At 43.5% G+C, this 16,694-nt stretch overlaps 1 protein-coding gene across 2 annotated transcripts in view; it reads right to left on the reverse strand.

Annotated features, from left to right (window-relative positions):
- Positions 1-16,694, reverse strand: part of LRCH4 (leucine rich repeats and calponin homology domain containing 4) — a 1,419,989-nt gene that overhangs the window by 326,900 nt on the left and 1,076,395 nt on the right. For both annotated transcript variants that reach the window (XM_044077349.1, XM_044077347.1), the window contains exon 11: positions 9,195-9,335. In XM_044077349.1, the coding sequence (XP_043933284.1) occupies positions 9,195-9,335 (141 nt within the window). The remainder of the gene's footprint in view (positions 1-9,194; positions 9,336-16,694) is intronic.

The raw sequence follows: 16,694 nt of genomic DNA on the forward strand, positions 1-16,694 counted from the left end.
AAGGCTCTATACAAACATTCCACACTGGCTGGATTTTGGGCTGGATTGGAAGCCCTTAAAATCTGGGGACAAATCACAACTATATCCAGTAGGTTTCAACACACTCCTGGTCAAAATGTTTTCTATTTTCAGGAGAATGTTATTGGCAACTCAAGGGGAAACAAATGGGGTCTTTTTTGCCCCATAGGCAGACCTATTTATGGGATATGTTGAGGAACAACTTATTTATGACGATGATTGTTGGTTGGTCTGGCGTTCTGATGAACAATATTTAGCAGAATTTGTCCAATATCTCAATCATAACAAATGGGGTATTGAGTTTTCATCTACTTATGATAAAAATGAGATCAATTTCCTGGATGTAACTATAACCAGGAATTCTGATGATACTTTATGTAGTAAAACATTTCGTAAATACCCTCAGTATAACCGTCTATTACATGCAACTAGTATGCATCCCAACCACATCATCTGAAACATACCCAATATTCTGACAAGATTCACAATGAACAGGATGAACCTATCACCACAATTGATGTAACATTAACCTTTATGAGGAATGTTATATCCAGCATTTGAATATTCTATGTATGCAGGTATGGATATAGAAGGGGCAGGACATTGGATAATTTTTTTCACATTACAAAAAGGGTTCAGCAGCAATACACACCCACCAATTAACATGAGGTGTGACAAACTACATACCATTGTGGTCATTGCTCATCATGTCCTTTCATTTTCAGATCAAAAATTTTACCAGTAAAATACAGACAGAATATTTGATATCAAAATGTTGGACAGACTTCACGACCACTTCTTTATTTATGTCTGAACACAGTACACAACATAATTCAGCCAGGGTTCCAGTTACCCATATTGACAGAATCCATGGGCAGATCCAACAAACAGGGATGGCATTCTATAAGTATTGGATCATTAAACTGGGAGCTTTGTTCTCAGTTTGAATGATCATTTATAAACTTATGTGTTTCTTTATGAGCATGTATTATTTTATTTTATTATATATATATATATATATATATATATATATATATATATATATATATATATATCACTTTACAGTTAATGCTTTTTTATCCCACTGAGGAAAGCCTGCTGGCTGAAACTGGTCTGGGTGTTTATTATTAAAAGTTTATATACTTCATACATCAGCCTTTGGATGTTTTTTTGATGCTTTATACTGAACTTGATGCTGGCAATTTCCGTCTACTTGGATTGTTTTCTGCCTTGCATTTGGGTCTTACTTGCAGAGTATCTCTTCTTGGCCAAGATACTGCCCACTGCCACACTCGCATGGCCTCTCTGCACAGGGGGTATATGATCTGGTTCCCCCCTGTTTGTTCAGATACCACACCACTGACATGTTGTCCGAGTGTATTGCAATAGTCCCTAGAGGCACAAAGCTCTGAAGTGCCTGCAACGCAAGTAGCACTGCCCTCATCTCTAGAACATTGATATGCAAATATATCTCATGATCTTGCCACGTGCCTTGGACTGTCCTGCCCAGATAATGCCCCCCCATCCCATCTGGGAGGCGTCCGTGGTCACTGTGGCAACCGGGGTTGGTGGAACGAAAGGTTTTCCCCTGTCCAGATTGTTGGTGGAAAGCCACCAACTGAGATCCTGTTTGCATCTGTCCATGAGCAAAATAGGGTGGGAAAGAGGAAGTTTTTGGAGAGACCATTGAGCAAAGAGGAGGCATTGAGGGTGCCTCATGTGCAATCTCGCTAGAGGGACCAACATAATTGTTGCTGCCATAGTCCACAGGAGTTGAAGAACCAATCTTGCCTTCACTTTTCTCAGGGGAAGCAGGGCGTGCACCTGTTGCTGTAAGACTCCGATGCTTTCCTGCAGTAGAAAGGCTCACATTTGAATGGTGTCTAACTCTGCACCTATAAAAATGACACGCTGTCAGGGCAACAAGGCAGATTTTTCCCAATTCAGTGTTATACCCAATTGTTGACAGAGAGTGATGGTAGCGTCCCTGGTTTGGATTAGTAGATGCCTGGTGGGGGCGGTAAGGAGCCAGTCACCCAGGTACGGAAATACTTGGAATCCTAGATGTCTCAAGGGAGCTGTCACCACCGCCATCACTTGGTGAACACCCTGGGGGCTGTGGTGAGACCAAAGGGCAGGGCTCGAAACTGGAAATGACTGGCTTCCAGCCGGAAGCGTAGGTGACTCCCGGATGCTCTGTCCATTTTGACATGGTAGTAAGCATCCTTTAGGTCGATGGAGCACATCCATACTTCTTCTCCCAACAATGTGAGAATCGATTGTAGTGTGACCATATGGAACTTGGACTTTTGTACATAGTTGTTCAGTTTGCTGAAATCTAATATGGGTCTCAGGTTCCCTGTTCTTTTCAGCACCAAAAAGAATCTTGAGTAAGTCCTTAATCCGATCTGGTCTGAAGGGACATGCTGGATGGCTCCCTTTCCTAGCAGCTTTTAAACCTATGAAGCTGCGTGATCCCTTTGACTGGGTGGAACGTCCAGGATTTTTTTGACTGGAGGGGGGTCTGACGAAAAGGGGATGACATAACCTCCGGAAATTATTCGTAATACCCATCGGTCCTGGGTGAGGCTTTGCCAGGCTTCCGGGTATAACGATATTCGACCCCCGACTGGCTCCGGAAATGCACAGTCAGGCATCCCATCAGGAATGACGGTAGGGAGAGCCGTGAAAGGAATCACGGTCTCCCAAATTACGGGGTCCCCCTCTGCCTCTAGGACGGTGTCTCCCTGAATAACCTCCCCCTCCTCTGCCTCTGGAGGGGGACTCACCTTGTGCACCAGGAAAAAACCTCTGTGATTTTTTGAACCACATCTTCCCACCCCGCTGGGCCTTGGGGTAAGGCCTAGAGGGAAGGGAAAAACAGATCCCTACAGCACACAGGGTCTTTCCCTCTTGCTCGCACCTGGTGAGGGTGTCTTTCACTTTGGTTCCGAACAAGGAAGAACCATCAAAGGGGGTGTCAGTGAAAGAAGACTTGAAGGTCTCTGCGAAATGACAAAGGCGCTGCCAGGCTTGCCTTCTAAGGGCGAATCCTGAGCTTGCTGCCCTACTCGCTCCCTCGGCTGCATATGAAATGAGCCGCATGGAGGAGTTGATGATGGAATTGAGGGTAGACACCTGGGTGTTAACCATCTGGGCCACCACCTCAGGCACGTTACGCACAAGAGTATCTCCTAACTCCTTGAGGAGAACTCTCTGGAGCCGAGTAAAATGATACAGGTAGTTCAGCAACAGTAAGGTAAAGGTTGCTGACAAGAGGGTACACTTCCCATACCGGTACATGGTCCTAGACTCCTTGTTAGGAGGATGGACGGAGGAAGAAGTCTCTGCTACTTGCTTCTGAGTGGCCGCCGCCACCACCATAGCATCCACAGGGCTTCTTTAGACAAAGCCTCCTTACCCGGGGGAGCAGAAAGAAATTTATTGGGTCTCCTGGGTACGGGTTCCACAGAATCAGGGTTCTCCCACACCCTCCGAAAGATTAAATCCAAGAGCTCGTCAAAGGGTGGGGACACCCAGGAGGCGGAGGGCTGAGCACCAAAGGCCTTCAGGAAGACCGACTCCTCCTCGGAGGGGGCTTTGGACAGCCAGTCACCTCTTTGTTTCAATATCTCCAGGATGTCGGAGAAAGAAACATCGTCAGAGGATGACTTGGGGGACCCCTCCGATTCCTCGAGGTCAGTATCTGAGGTGAGAGACTCATCCTAGGAGTCTATGTGCTTCCTCTTGCACGTTTTCTTTCTAGGGGGCTCCTCAGGCAAAAACTCTGAGGGGCCCTCAGAAACTTGGGGACCACTCGTGGGGGTATTCCTAGGCCTTGGGGCTCCGCTGTCTACAGATAGGTGGTGATTAGAGACTCTCACTGGAGTGGTACGGGACAGAATGACCGACCCGCATGATGTAGCTGAAGATCTGGCCAGCGCACTCCGCATGGCTTCAAAGGCTGCCCCCCCGAGTCCGAGGACCGGCCAGCCTCCGAGACAATGACAGGAGTCGGGGTTCCACGAGCCGAGGCACCGAGTGGGAGACTAGGAACCGAAAGGTGTCCCGAGGTGTCCCCCTCGGGCCCGACTGAAGAATCCTCAGTCCCGAACTCTGTGGATGGCGCCGGCGGGGTCGGAGCTGATGTCGGCACTGATAAGCCCGGAGGGGCCATCAGAGCCGACCTAGGAACATCACATGGAGTGGAGCATTCCGGCTCCGAAGACAGAGATGCGCTCGGAGGAATAATCGAAGAAGGTATCGGGACTGACTCCAGAGCCGACTGGGATGGAGCAGAGGACAATTTAGCCAAAACCGGTGACTGAAGGAGCCTCTGCACAACCCTATCGACATCCACATCTGAAAGTGTCCTGGAGGATTTGGAGGACAGGGAGGGAGATTGGGATCTCCTCTCAGGTGACACTGGTCTAGTACTGGGCGATCGGATCCAAAGAGGTTCCAATATAATTGGAGCCGACGACGGTTCCATCAACACTGACACTTCCTGTGGCCCCGAGGACAGTGGAGCCGAGGAGGTCGAAGCTAGCTTCATTACTTTTTCCGATGGCTCCGAGGAGACTGAAGGAGCTGGAGATCTCTTTTTTGATTTTGTGGACTTAGATTTTGAACTGGAAGTAGAATCCATGGCCTCTTCGAACAAGGGTTTCAAGAGTCCCTTGAGAATTAACTTATTCTTTCTTTCTTGGAGCACCCTGGGACTAAAAGTATGGCAGAAGGTGCAGGACTCCTGCAGGTGGATTGCTCCCAGACAATAAACACATACTGAATGTCCATCGGTGATAGATATCTTGTAACCACACTTAGAGCACTTTTTAAAACCCGAAGGTTTGTGCTCCTTGGAATCTTTAGACATCTTGAAATATAATCACAAAAAAACAATACGATGAGCAAGTTACTGCCTGACTGTAAAAATCAACTACAGTCACACAAAAACCGCTAAGCACGGGAACAAAAACTCTCCACAACAGCAGCACACACAATCCTCAGAAGGACAAACCCTTAGACGACTAGGGCTAAAAATCTCTAACTAAAACAGTTTTACACCAACTCGCCAACAGAACAAAAACAGACACTAAAACTAACTTAAACGGTTTTAGATCGCAAAAGACCAACACAGGGACAAGAAAGGGGACGGACTAGGTCCTCTAACTGAAACGGGCCTAGCCCATTGGAACAGCTAGTGGAACACCACAAAGACAATCACACTACAGATAATAACCAAAAACACCAAATAGAAATAGCTATTAAAATAGCTTTTTGTTTGTAACAAGTTCTCTCAAGAGGAAGAAGAAAAACGGTACTTAGCCACAGCCAAGAGCGAGACTACGTCCGAGCTACATGAGCGGCAAACGAGATCTGGGGATATGGAGCAGTGCAGCATGGGATACCTGCTTAGCCCAGCCAATAGAAGACTTCGAGCTAGAAAAGCTTGGCAGAGTCTGAGCTGATATTCGGCTCCGAACTCACGGGTAAGAATGTAGGTGAGATTGGACTACATAACATCAGTAGTTATGTACTTACCATAATGCTGGATCCTTTCATCCTTGACTGGTCAATACAGCTTGGGCATTCACAAGATCTATTGTCTATTCCAATCCTGCAAAATTAGTGTTGCAGCCTTGAGCCCCTTTAAATGTATCATCCCATAATGCACCAGCTTGTAAACCTTCTTCAGATTGATTCTGCTGATTCCGCTGACCAAGCGTACAGAGAACCCCCACTACAGGACCCTAACAAAATAGGCCCTCTGGGAAATTCAAAATTAGATACTGGAAGGGAAACAGGATGTTGTATGTATCGAATGGACAAAGGTGAAACATCCAGTGTTACTCTAAGTACATAACTACCATATCCAATTCATTCCATCCATCTGACAGAATGTGTGGGACAGAACCCTCAACTACTCATCTCCTGGGTTGTACCTTGACAAAAGTCCTTTGAGGATACTGGCCCCAAAGGAAGGTCTAATGTCTGAAGTGTACACCAGCCTCTCCATCCTATCCATTGCCCTAGAATTCTTATCTGGCAGATGGACAGTGGCTAGATCCTCAGTTAGCTCTTTCTTAGTTGTTGTTGCCATGGAGATGGAATCTACCAAAGGATTCTTGGATCAAAAAGGTCTGTCTGTGGGGGTGTGTGAAGAATCTTATCAGCTTCCTTAGTATGGTTTCAGAAGAGTCCGGTTCCTGGCATGCTTTCCTGACAGCCGGGTTGATCAAGCAGTCCACCAGACAGACTGCCCAAGAAGAAGAGGGGGCCAAACCCATGTGCCTCAAAAAGGACCTCACTGTCATGACAGGGTGGACCTGTGGGGGCCAATTTCTCCTCTGATGCATGAGCTTCAACACCTCACTGAAGCTGAAGTCCTCCATAGGGAACTGGCAAAATCCTTCTCAATCCTCTATGTCACATTCAAAGTGTGTCTGAGGGAGGGGCCGACTTCGGTGGAGCTTGTGATACATTTCTAGCAGGCGAGGCTAAGATCCTCTCAATAATCACAAAGGCTAAACTCCGAAGAAGGGATAGGTGGTCTTGACAAAAGGATCTTTAAATCCAACAGAGAACACTGACCTAATGAGGGGCTCAGTATCGCAGCCTCAAAGGCTGCTGACTGTAACAGAGAACACCATACTCAATGGGTCAAAAAATGGTACTGAAGTGTCGATGTCAAAACTTCAATTCCAAGAACCAAGAGAATAGTCCAGTTGTTTGGATCTGAAAGTTTCAGAGTAGAAGGCAAGGGTACACTTGGCATTGAGGACACAGGCCCCAGGTGCGGGCTCTGCCCAGACACTGGACTGGGGAAGCAGCAAGTAAGGGGGATAAGGGACCATCCCATTTTCCCCTCAGATCTGGGGGAAAAAGAGAGAACACTCATCAATCTGTGTCTTGATGAAGGCCATCATCATACAATCCAGTTCCAAATCAGAGTTCCTGAAAGACCTGATGGATGACTGAGACAGCAGAAAAAAAAGTAATCTTGAGAGCTCTCTCTCAGAAGAGCTACCCTGAAACATGCATAGAGGCAACCTTGTTCTAAAGGGTCTATATTATAACAGCAAATGCTTAAAGCGAATGCCGTATAATCGACCCTACAGTATTGAAATGACAAAATGCCGAACACACAACAGCAATTTTTTTCCCTAGGGGAAAAAATCGTTGGTCCATACAAAAAAACCCAACCAAAAAACAAAATAAAGTGGGGGCCACCCCCACTTAAATATACCAACTCCGAGATCGCACCACAGTGGAGGAAATGGCAAAGTCCCAAAAACGGTACAGTGATTTTTTCCTCTGGGAAAAAAAATCATTGTTCTGTGCATTCAGGATTTTGTCATTTTGATTATAGAGGGTCGATTAAACAGCGTTCGCTGATTTAATACGGACCCATTCTAAATGACAAAAGGGTCTAAGGAGCCAATGCTGGAGATGTCTATGGCGCAGAAGAACTAGTCGGCTCTGAGCTTGCCTATTTAGATAGAACTCTGGCTTTCTCTTCTTCATGTCTGGATCCTCATCTTTCACTCTGAACTGTTCCCTTTCTTTCCTATATCTTCTCTAGCCTTTGTGCTTTTTTACCTCTGGATCCAGTGGCAGCAAGCCCTTTAAGACTTCTTTGTTCCTACTGTCTTTGTCAAGGCATGCCAATCAAAAGCCTTGCAGATGGAGCAAACAGACAGTCAGGTTTTCTACACTCAAACAACACACACTGATTGTACAAATCCTGTGAGGGGCTTTTGTGCCCACAGTGAAGGCATTTTTTTAAAGCTCTTTTCCATGTATTTACTACCATGTATGCTGCAATCACAAAGCAGCTATGTGTAATAAAGACAACCACAACCGTGACTTTCAGGAACAAGTACAGAAAAAAGTACCAATGAGCTGATCTGACCTGAAGAAAATCTAAATAACCATCAAACAGTTATCTTCTATTTCTCTCTCTCCTTTCTGCGTTTTAAATGAGGGCAGTTAGGCAATAATGCTCACTCCAAAGCAGGGAAAAAATCAAAAACAAAATACAGCCAATAGAGACTCAAATTTATAGAACTAGGTAGTGAACAAAGACATCTGACAGAAAGCTGTCAAACAATGAGGAGATATAGGCATATAAAAGTTATATAAATGCATGCTGAAATGGCAAATGACATCTGAGGAAGTTTCACAACCTGGTGCATAATAGGAGGAAAAAAAATGTAAAGGTGCTGAAGGCTGAACAACTACTTTTGCTAGGTTGGATCAGACAAGTAGCTTGAGGATCCCCCCACGTTAGATCCAACGGATAGGATGAACAGGATATAACATTTTTAGAAATACTATCCTGGAAAGTCTCTTAATGACTTTACCAAAACAGCAGAAACTTTTGCAGTGTGATATGGATAACAGAAGGATTTCTCACTTTGAGAACCCTCTCCAAAATGCTTTATATTCAAGTTAAGTACAGTGTTTGTTGCAAAGGTAAAATAATGAATCTGTGTTTAGATGAATAACTGCTCAGCATACACAAAAGTTCATGATTACTCAGTTTTCAGGCAAAATCAGTAATCAAGCTTACACTAATTACTAAGATACACAATTGAAACATGCAGATGCCAAAAAAATCTTTGATCCCTTGAACAGCTGTTGTTGGACTGCTGCAAAGCTATACAGGGCTCTCACAGTTTGGTCTCCATCTACATTTCTCCAAGTTAACATGTATGCTATGTACAAACACAAAAAAATACAGACCCACCTATTCTTACTACAGTGCACACAGCATGAAAACTTAACAGATCTCACATGGTGTGTGACACAAGTGCTGCCCAAGTACAAACTTGGTAAGTACACTGGAATCAGGAAGGTTTTAATTAAATTATTCGAAACGAAACAGTATGGCAAGCATGCTTAGCCCTAGCACCTACAAACCAATACCAGCATTGCTACCATTCATGCCCTAAAACAGAAGGGGTGCAAAAGATTCAAAGGACAGGGGGACTCTGATCACTTCTGACAGCAAATCAAACAGCCAAGAATGCATGATAAAATGTATACCTCCCCCCTCTAGAGACTTCTAAACCCATATTACAACTCACCTTCAGCTTTCTCAGTAACAATTCAGTTAGACATGAAAAGTTTAAAAGAACTTTTTAAAAGTATTACTGCCATGACATCCTCACCATTCTCTCTTCTCTTGTGTTTGATTTAGTAACGCCTGCTGACGTTCTCTTTCCTGCCAGATTTGAAGCGTCTCAGGCCGCCGTCTCTCCTCAATTACTACTGGTACGTCTTCCTTGGCTGGGCACGGATCTGATAACGTCCTGCAAGTTCAGATTCAATTTGTTAAAAGCCATCATTAAATCTGCAGCTGTGGCACATGAACAGTTTTTAGTAACGTGCAAAATGTCCTACAGGGTTCCAAAGAAGGTGCTACAATAAATACTTGCAACTGTGAAAGTTTCATTCTAAAGGTGTAGAATCAGGCCATCACCTATGTCTACAGGCAGCAACAGTGCAAGTGCCTGTTAACATAAAAATCAATTCCCTGCACTACTGCCAACTAATGGTAAATAAATACTTCATGTAATATTTTACAAAAGACCATGTGGCAAAATAACTACATAACAGGCAAAAAGGCAGGAAAGGAAACACATTAAGCATCAAAAAATTAAAATACTCAGCTGATAAGTCAGCAAGCAGTTTGGTATAAAAGAAATGGTAAATAACACATGGTCTTACAGTATCTGTTAATCTTGGAAGGGGATCTCCCTGGTGAGTCTACAACTAGGGTCATTCTCTCTTCTGTATTAATTTGGCATTTTTTCACAAAGCATCATGCATGGGGGGGCTTGGCCACATGCACCCTTCATGAGCATCTTTCCTCTGAAGATTTTGTATTTGGTGGGCACAGCCAGTGCCAGCCTATGCAGGCACATGCTGCAGTGTCATGAACTTTTACTCGGCCCCTGAGCCTGCCAATTCACCCACATCACTCAGCAGCCACACTTCCTGCAAACCAAGAAAGAAATGAAGATTCAGTACCGAGAACAGGATCTAGGGGGTAAGTACTGAGGCCAGCAGCGCAAATGACACAGCAGCAGGTGTGTCATGTGAATTCTTCATATATATATATATATATATATATATATATATATATATATATATATACACATATATATATATGGATCTATGATGTAACATCGAAAGTACATTTCAGTGAAACATACTTGAGAGAACTCACTTTCGCAAAAGTGTATTTTATCAAAAATTAATTTAGTGAAAAAAAAATGCCAAAAAATCTACACAAATAAAACACTACTCACGTTTATGCAGGGGGGCAAGCCCCCCTGCACCCCCCCACTTTAATATTCTCACTCCAAGATCGCACTACAGTGGGGAAAATGGAATATTCTCTTATCCCCGCTGTACCACGATCTAAGCAACAGTTTGCTTAGCTGTACAATCAACACTACATATTGATGTACAACTAAATCTACATGCAAACCGTGTGTTTTTTTTTTCTTTTTGCTTTTTTGCTAAAGTGCATTGTCAATAAAATGCACTTTCACGGAAATGAATTCGCTCAAGTACGTTTTGCTTAAACGTACTTTTGATGTTTAGACTAGGACCCATATATATGTATATTTATTTATTTTAGTTGCAAGACTTGCAGTTACAGGGTTCACACTAAGTAGGGAGTCACTGTGAGAGTCATCATAACCTCCTCTACACTGTTAACAACATACAGGCAGGCAAGTTAGGATGCATCTGGGACCAACAAAAGAGGGGGATGGTACAGAAGGAACTTATCTGGTATATCTCATATGAGGGCCTCTCCTTGGAAGGTCTAAGAATGAGCTGAGACTCGAGCAGTAAATCCACCAGGATGGAAGCAGCTGGAGGACAAACAGTCTACATTAGAGACTGCTGAAGCCTGAAGTAAAAACACCTAGACTACAATGACCTCTGACTGCATCATTTCCCACTGGGTGGTGGGCCACCTGATGGCAAGAGACAATGCAGCTGGGGGAAGGGTTTGTCTGGTGATTACCAAGCCCTTCCTGAACTTGTGCACTTCCAACTCAAGTATGAATGGAGCAGACAACACACGACTAGGATGTGGAAAGCTTTCTGTCCTAGCTTGTGCCTGGCAAACAAAACAAGGCAATATAGCGACTAGTTCATGGACAAGATAGAAACTGTTTTGAAAAGAGTCATGGGCTGGTGTGACTTGAAATTTGTGAAAGACTTGACAAAATTCCCTTCAGATGCAGCTCTAACGTTCTGTGAGATGAGGTGATGGCCCCCAGATAAAGTGGTCGGGGGGGGGGACTTCAAATGTTGCTTAGTCAGTGGGCTCAAACAAAAGTCCAGCACAGTAAGGGGAGGGCATTCTTCAAAGGAGAGCAGAGATGCAACACCCCTTTATGTAAGTGTTTTGACCTGCAAGTGCACACCTGGATCACAATGCTTTTCTTTATATTACAATGAGCAGCAATAGCGGACACACAAACTCTGACTGTGCAACAACTGAGACAATCATGTAGGTGACTGCCATGGGTCAGGACCACCTGCAAACTGACTGAATAATGTGACATCAGGTCATGTTCGGCACAAATGGGGAATCGTTGCAACCTGGCACTGTGTGTATGCATGATGGAAGGTTTTCTGACAGCCTCAATCACTTCTGACACATCCACTCAGGAGGGCTAATAGGATTTGAGGGTCTCCATCACAAGCCAGGTGCTGAGGTGGAGCCAGATGTCAACCTAACCACTTGGGAGCCCCTGGTTAAACTTGTGCAAGTTTCCAGAACTGCTAGTGTCCTGAGTGCCAGAAACCACACTTATCTTAGCTAATGGGTTACAGTGATTACTTCTGATCACTTTTATAAAGGGGCTTGTAATAAAAATGGCCACAGCATAAATATCCAGAACTAGACTAAGTGAAGGCAACAACCATTATCCCAATGAAAATAACCAGACAGGAACAATTTGTAATGTACAGCTAGCAGCCTGGTGCAAATGACAGAGTAAACAGTCCATTTAGTGTTGGGGGAATACTTAACTACCAATTCTTTTTCAAAGCAGCAAAGGATGTGAAAAGCTGTTCCATGTTTTGAATTCATGCAGTAACTTCAAGTAAACCACATTTGGTGGTTAATGTCCAGAGTATGAAAAGTTCCTTTTTGCCTGGCTTCTGACCCACAAAGAAAGCTATAACATACAAGGACTGGCTCCTGAAAAGGGTCTTCAGACAAGCACACTTTTCTGGTGAACATATAGCTAAATAAAAACAATTTAAACATTTTTTGGGAGAAAATGTCTTTGTAAGGGACACTTATCTGATCTTTTCAAAAGGCTAGATGCGACTCCCTGCAGTTAAGGGCATAAAGCTCCAAGAGTCTGTGGGCAGAGGTGGTAGCATCTAGGAAAAAAGTGTCTTCCAATGTCAAATTTCAATACTACTAAACCAAAAAGCTAGAGAAGTCTATTGACCATGGAATTCAAAACCAATGAAAGGAAGTAAGGGAATAATTATAAGAGGACAGATGTCAAATGCATTTAATGAACAGCTTGACCGAATGCTTTTGTGCCACAGCTATCCCCTACACAAGATCAGGATGACCAGCAACATGTACCCTGACAACAGATTAACAGACATCCACAGTTACAAGACAGAAGCACCAGTTGTTCAGTGACTGGGAAAGCAGAGGATTAACCTCTCTGCTAACAGAGAATCTACACCACTTGGTAGAACATACGTATCTGCACACTAGAACACTAACCGATTACTTAATTCACTTCCAACACACTGCCTGGGCGACCAGGTAGGATCAAGGAATGTAAACCTGGAGCAAAACCCTGAGGTACAGCTTGCTTCTGTCATAACAGGAGGGGCATCCTTTTTGCTGGGCAGGTTCCCTGTACTGCGAGGGACACAGCATGAAATAACCTATGGCTTGTGCTGGGCAGGTTCCCTGTACTGCGAGGGACACAGCATGAAATAACCTATGGCTTGTGCTGGGAAGGTTCCCTGTACTGCGAGGGACACAGCATGAAATAACCTATGGCTTGTGCTGGGAAGGTTCCCTGTACTGCGAGGGACACAGCATGAAATAACCTATGGCTTGTGCTGGGCAGGTTCCCTGTACTGCGAGGGACACAGCATGAAATAACCTATGGCTTGTGCTGGGAAGGTTCCCTGTACTGCGAGGGACACAGCATGAAATAACCTATGGCTTGTGCTGGGCAGGTTCCCTGTACTGCGAGGGACACAGCATGAAATAACCTATGGCTTGTGCTGGGCAGGTTCCCTGTACTGCGAGGGACACAGCATGAAATAACCTATAGCTTGTGCTGGGCAGGTTCCCTGTACTGCGAGGGACACAGCATGAAATAACCTATAGCTTGTGCTGGGAAGGTTCCCTGTACTGCGAGGGACACAGCATGAAATAACCTATAGCTTGTGCTGGGAAGGTTCCCTGTACTGCGAGGGACACAGCATGAAATAACCTATAGCTTGTGCTGGGAAGGTTCCCTGTTATTACCAGAAAGAGAGCATGAAATCACCCTTAACTTGTGCTGGGAAGGTTCCCTTTACTGCTAGGGACAAATCATGAACACCAGCCCCAGGAACATCTTCTGCTTATGCTAGGGACAGCATGAAATCATCCACAGGGACATCCTTGACTTGTGCCAAAAAGGTTCGCTTGAACTGTGAGGGACAGAGCATGAAACCATTCCCAGGGACATCCTTGGCTTGTGTCAGGAAGATTACCTCTACTGTCAGGGACCTCAGAGCAAGCAACCATCCCCAGTCACATCCTCAGTTTTTGTTATGAAAATTTCCTGCACTGGCAGTGACCTCACAGCCTGAATCCATCTCCTTCTCAGCCACCGTGTTGTAATAAGAACAAGCATTTTTCTTGTTGTCCCCTTCACTGAGTTTTGTAATGTGGTGCCAATAAAATAAAAACGTGGTTTACAACAGATAAAAATTAACTAATAATAAAAAATCTCATACAGGTGGACAATGATTTCGAAAACTTTTCTTTTAAAAGCAGTAAACTATTTATTCACGTCAATCATTATTAAAAAAATTGAGCGATTTCATCCCCTAACAAGTTGGGACGTCATCAGAATTAAATAACTGACACAACCAGCACTTCATTTATACCACAAATCATTAACTTAATAGAAGTTTTAATTAATCAATTTAAAGAGACAAGCACTTTGTAGCAACAATACTTTCAAAACCCATAACCTTCACATCAAAAACCTTTTAAATGTAACAAAAATCTAGGGAAAATTCCAACAATTAAAGGGAGAATACTAAGGCTAATAGTAGGCAAAACTACATTAAAACTGAATAGATTTTTTAATTAAAAATGGTTGCAAAGAAATTTTCTCATTAATCCCAGGGAAAGTTTGTGCTTTAAGTCTCACTTGCCAGGCAGCTTCCCTCTCTTCTAATTAACTTTTTTAAAATCGCTCCTTCTTGGTAAATCTGTTCTAAAATAGCAAAATTAAAATTATGTAAATTTTTACAAATAAGAGAATGCCTAAATAAACGAATTCTTATCAGACTTTGTTATCCAATATAGGTGGTCATAAATCATCTTCCCAAGACACCTTTCGGTTTTATCCGCATAAAATGCAGGACAACTGCAAGATAAACCACATTCTTTGTATGGCAGTTACCTTTTGGAAACCTGACTACTGTTTTACTTCACTGGCCAAAATTAATTCGCTCACCTCCAAAATATAAGGACATTGGGAACAACATCCACATTTAGAGGTTCCCTTCCTAATACACTCTTTTGTATATCACTTTTTTCAAATACGGTTTTGAGGTTGGGGCCAGTCTTATATACAAAAGTGGGTTCATTACCTACTATGTCCCAGAGCATAGGGTTACCTCTTATTACATTCCAATTCTTATTTATAATTTCTTTGATAGTTCCTGAATGGGGACCATACTGAAACACCAAGGCCTTATCATATGTAGCCTTGTTCTCACCCTTTTTTACTTCTAACAAACTTCCACCTAACAAAGGTTTATATTTTAGTCCTCATTGAGACTTCACAGAGCAACAAGTGTCCAACTAAATATGAAGAGTAACCCCTATCTAAAAACATTTGACTTATGCACAAAATTTCTTTACTAGCATCCTCATATTGGGAGCAATGTGGTGTGCCAAGACAGAGGAAATGGAGGGAAAGACATACAAAATTTCACCTTGCCAAAGAAAACAGAACACAACCATAGCTAACTCACTCGCACCCTGCTGAATTAAATAGAAATGGGGGAAAACTGTATTTTCTGGGTAAACAGCCTGATATCCATAGTGCTCTGCTCCAAGAAGACACTGTCCAGACAATACTCTTAAATCTTTGACTCCAGAAGTAGTCTGGAGGATATGCTCAGAGATCATGTGACCACATTCATTTGCCAAAAGGTGAATACATCTGACAATGAGATGCCACTGGTCTACAGAACAAAACCCAGAACAGATGCTTTGTCAGAACATCACATCACTCACCAAAGGTGTGTATATGGCATTTCCTCCTCAGGGAAGAGTATGTGTGCTCTTCTAGGTTGCACATACGGCATACTTAAAAATGATCTTTTTAATTTTATTTGACAATCAAGTAATCTCACTAGGCACCTTATTTCAGGGACAATCAAGGCACTCTATATGGCTAAGTGACTTGCTCACAGTCACTCAGTAGTAAAATAGGAAGAATGACCTAAGATGACTGCCCCCCCCCCAATTGGGGCATTACTGAGGACAAGAAATGAGGACCTTAGGCCAGCCCTTGGTAGACTTCATAAGCCTGAGGGTTCTGTCAACAAGGGTGATGTTATGAAGATCTGAGGAAAAGGTGGTCTTACTGCCCTTACCCATCTCTAATACAACTGATTTTGGAAATTTAAAGCTCTACCATCTTACAGTAAGGAGAGAAGGAAATAAAACCTTCCCAGCTGCAGAATGGGAATGCCAGCAAACAGCAAAGTGTGGGTCTGATCATCAGAAATGGGAGTGTTCATCTGCTAAGGGCCCCATTCCTTAAGTATTCACTCCTACATCCTCAAGGAAAGGTCCCAGAAGATGTTAAACAAGTCTACCAACAAACAGAGACACAGCGGCCAAACTGATTACTAGGAGGTGCAGGTCTCACTGAGCCCTCTTCTGTCAAAGTGCAACAAAGGTGTGACCCCAAGATCTTACACTTCGGAAGGGAGTACACAATGCACAATGACCATGAAGCCGTCTTAGTGAAATATTTACATCTAGGAAGGTATAATTTACATCTTCAATTTTTTTTGGTCTTCCATCTTCTTTATCCATATTCTGACAATGCTCCAGCACAGGTTGGGGTTATGTGAAGGATTCACCCACTGGTCATCACACTTCAGGCCCTCTCAACAATCTCCATTATCAGACTACTGAAGTAGGCTAGGAACTTCTCTTTCCTGTGTTTTCAGGAGACTGGGTTGAACTGCTTGCACCTATGCCAGTGCTCTGTGCAACACTCATCTTCCAAGCAAAAGGGAATATTTTCTGTGCTGGTCCTGGCTTCTAAGGTAGTGACCACAAAAATACTTCAAAGTCTGAGCTGTGGAAGATAAAGCAAAGAAGTGGTAGATAAAGACTAGGCAACCTCTATATCATA

This window comes from Protopterus annectens, chromosome 7.part0, assembly GCF_019279795.1.
Source record: "Protopterus annectens isolate FY-2018-M chromosome 7.part0, PAN1.0, whole genome shotgun sequence".
Lineage (NCBI taxonomy): Eukaryota > Metazoa > Chordata > Ceratodontiformes > Protopteridae > Protopterus > Protopterus annectens.